Genomic DNA, 3,685 nt, shown 5'->3' with positions numbered 1-3,685 from the left:
CCCTAACTTCGCCCTCCACTAGCTCCTCACTCCATCTTCCCTCCCTTCCCTCTCTACCTCCCACCACTCCATTCCTCCATCCGTCTATCCATCCTTCCCTCCCAACCTCCAACCTCTTTCTCTCACTCCTCCCTCCTTTCCTCCCTCCCACCTCCCCTCCCTCCCTCCTCCCTCCCTCCCTCCTCCCCTCCCTTCCTCCTTTCCCTCCTACCCTCCCACCCTCCTCCCTCCCTCCCTCCTCTCCCCCCGCTCCTCCCCTCCCTTCCTCCTTCCCTCCGACCCTCTCACCCTCCCTCCCTTCCTCCTTCCCTCCCACCCTCCCACCCTCCTCCCCTTCCTCCCTTCTCTCTCCCCCGCTCCTCCCCTCCCTTCCTCCTTCCCTCCGACCCTCTCACCCTCCCTCACTCCTCCCTTCCCTCCCTTCCCTCCCTCACTCCTTGCACTCCATCACCCCCAAGAAAGGTAAATGGAAGACTCATGTGGGGGACATGATGGATTGAGGGAGAAAAGGGGACAGAGGGGAGGGAGAAGAGGAAGAGGAGGGAGATCGAAGAGGAAGGGGAAGTGAGGGAAAGAAACAGAGTGGAAGGAGAGAGGAGGGAAAAAGGGGGAATACAGAAAGAAGGAAAAAAGGAAGAGGAGGGGAAGAGAGGATTTTGTTCACACACACACACACACACACACACACACACACACACACACACACACACACACACACACACACACACACACACACACACATACACACACACACACGCACAAACATACACACACACAGATATATATATATATATATATATATATATATATATATATATCTGTTTGTCTGTCTCTCTCTCTCTCTCTGTACCTCTTTCTGGATATGTATAAAAATATGCATATGTATGTATATGTATATACATATATTCATATCGATTTGTCTCTCTCTCTCTCTCTCTCTCTCTCTCTCTCTCTCTCTCTCTCTCTCTCTCTCTCTCTCTCTCTCTCTCTCTCTCTCTCTCTCTCTCTCTCTCTCTCTCTCTCTCTCTCTCTCTCTCTCTCGCTCTCTCTCTCTCTCTCTCTCTCTTTCTCTCAATATATATATATATATATATATATATATATATATATATATATAAATATATATGTGTGTGTGTGTATATGGATGTATACATGTATATATATATATATATATATATATATATATATATATATATATATATATGAACCTACCCTCATACCGTTAGCTTTGTATTCCTCTTATCTCTTTGTATTTCTCATACCCTCTGTGTATTTCTCTCCGTTTTTCCCTTTTTCTCTCTGTCTCTCTTCCGTTCCCTTCATTTTCTAGTCCGTTCATTAGTCATTCATCATTTATTTGCCCGGAATGTGATACTTGCCTCCCACACGTCCCTTGCTACGAGGTCGAGTCAGAGAGAAAGAGAGAGAGAGAGAAAGGGAGAGAGAGAAGAGAGAGAAAGAGAGAGAGAAGGGGGGAGGGAGTGTGTGTATGTGTGTGTGTGTGTGTGTGTGTGTGTGTGTGAGTGTGTATACAAAAACACACACACACGCACACACTCAGAAGTGAGAGGAGAGCAGAGGGGAAGAAGGCCCGTGACGAAAAGCGTTAAACGGCGGCACGGGCAGGGAGCCTTGATATAAACTGCTCACTCCTCATAAAACTCATCATAGTCGACAAGGGCCTCCTTATTAAATCCTCGCAGCCTACCGAGACATCTTCTTAAATACCTCCTTGCGGGCCTCGGCGCACTCCTCCCCCCCTTCCCTTCCCCTCTTTCCTTTCCCCTCCCTCATCCCCCTGTCTCCATACCCTTCTCCTTTCCCCTCCCCCTTCCTTCCTCTCCTTCCCCTCTCTAAATGTCCTCCTCCCCTTCTCCTATCCCTACCTATCCCCTAGTCTTCCCCTCTCCCTCGTTCCCCTTTCCCCTCTTTCTGTGCTCCTTCCCTCGGTCGTTATGGCCTCATTATGACTTAATTAGGAGTCATTATGACATCTTAAGTCAAAGGTCATTTCAGGGTTTATCCTGGGTTTATTTTCCGTGATTTTTCTTCTTTCCTTTTCAGATATTTTTTTCCTTAGATATTTTAAAGCCTCTTCTTTTGTGTGTGCGTGCGTACATAGATACCCGCCAACGCACATACACATACGCATAACTACACATACACAGACACACACACACACACACACACACATATATATATATATATATATATATATATGTGTGTGTGTGTGTGTGTGTGTGTGTGTGTGTGTGTGTGTGTGTGTGTGTGTGTGTGTGTGTATGTATATATATATGTATGTATGTATGTGTGTGTGTGTACACTCACACACACATATATACTGTGCCAGCAGGTGTACCTCCCCCTTGCTAACCTCCCGCTTCGTCCGCAGAAATGAGGTGCGAGAGATGAGCGCCGTGGCGACGCCCGCGCCCACAGGACTGCCTCCGGGGGTCACACGGGCGGACGTCATCAGCTGGGTGACGAACACAGCACTGCGGGCGGGCGTGACAGGCATGATGGGCGTGATGACGGCCGATCAGCAGCAGGACATGGGCGTGATGGATGCTGGAGGCGGCGGGGGAGGGGCCGGCGGGGGCCTCGCCGGAGGGGGAGCCGTGGGCGCCGCGGGCGGGATGAGCCCCCTGGATTTCCGGGATCAGCAGGGCGGCCTCCAGCACCACATCCACCAGCTGAGGAAGAACAGCAGCGAGCAGCACGACGAGGAGCAGCAGCACTGGAACCGCCTCGGGATGCTGCTGCTCATGTCCACCCTGGCGGCTCTGGGCACGCTCGGCAACATCTTCGCCATCGCTGCGGTCATGACGGAGGACCATCTCAAGAAAAAGGGTGAGTGCACGAGGGGGGTGGTCGGGTGGGGGGAGAGGGAGAGGGAGGGGCGGGAGGGGAAGGGGGGGTGAAGGAGAGGGAGGGGCGGGAATGCGGGATGGAGGGGCGGGAATGCGGGATGGAGGGCTGGGAGGGGTAGGATGGGGGTGAGGGAGAGGGAGGGTGAGGTAGGGAAAGAAAGGGGCGGGAATGGGGAGGGGGAGCGTGAGGGGAAGTGTGGGGGATAAGGAGAGGGAGGGAGGGATTGCGGAAGGGGAGGGGGCGGGAGGGATAGGGTTAGAGTGAGGTAGGGAGAGGGAGGGGCGGGAGAGGTAAGGTGGTGGTGGGGGAGGAAGAGGGGCGGGGAGTAGGGAGAGGAAGGGTGGGTGGAGTGGGGACCCGGGAAGGTTTTGAGGGAGAGTTCGAGTACTTGATGTTAAAGTGGGAGAGGGGAGAGGGGGGAGCGGGGAAGTGGGAGGGTTAGAGTAATTGATGTTAAAGTGGGGATGGTGGTGGAGGAGATAGGTAACAACGAAATTTATATTTTCAACTTGGAATTACCTACTTATTTATCGATCCAGTTTTAGAGACAATCGCGTCAAATAATATGCATATAAGACTACCACTTGTACAGATACACAAGGAGTACGTAAAGAGTGAACGATCAGTCAATTCACTAATAAATCATCAATGTTATTCCTCCCCATAGCTACAGAGAATGGAAAAAAAAAAAAAAAAAAAAAAAAAAAAAAAAATATATATATATATATATATATATATATATATATATATATCTTATGGTATAGTTGTATTGTTGCCTAAAAAACTCTCATTAAAATTATTCATTACCCTCTTA

General features: G+C 50.1%; 1 protein-coding gene across 1 annotated transcript in view; it reads left to right on the top strand.

The window, feature by feature from the left end:
• Window positions 1-2,552: 2,552 nt before the first annotated feature.
• LOC125042465 overlaps window positions 2,553-3,685 on the top strand; it is a 19,363-nt gene continuing 18,230 nt past the window's right edge. Inside the window, exon 1 of the mRNA XM_047638102.1 lies at window positions 2,553-2,850. Coding sequence (XP_047494058.1) covers window positions 2,553-2,850 — 298 coding nt within the window. The remainder of the gene's footprint in view (window positions 2,851-3,685) is intronic.

This window comes from Penaeus chinensis, chromosome 32 (assembly GCF_019202785.1).
Source record: "Penaeus chinensis breed Huanghai No. 1 chromosome 32, ASM1920278v2, whole genome shotgun sequence".
NCBI lineage: Eukaryota > Metazoa > Arthropoda > Malacostraca > Decapoda > Penaeidae > Penaeus > Penaeus chinensis.
This window is presented reverse-complemented; position numbering and strand designations above follow the sequence as displayed.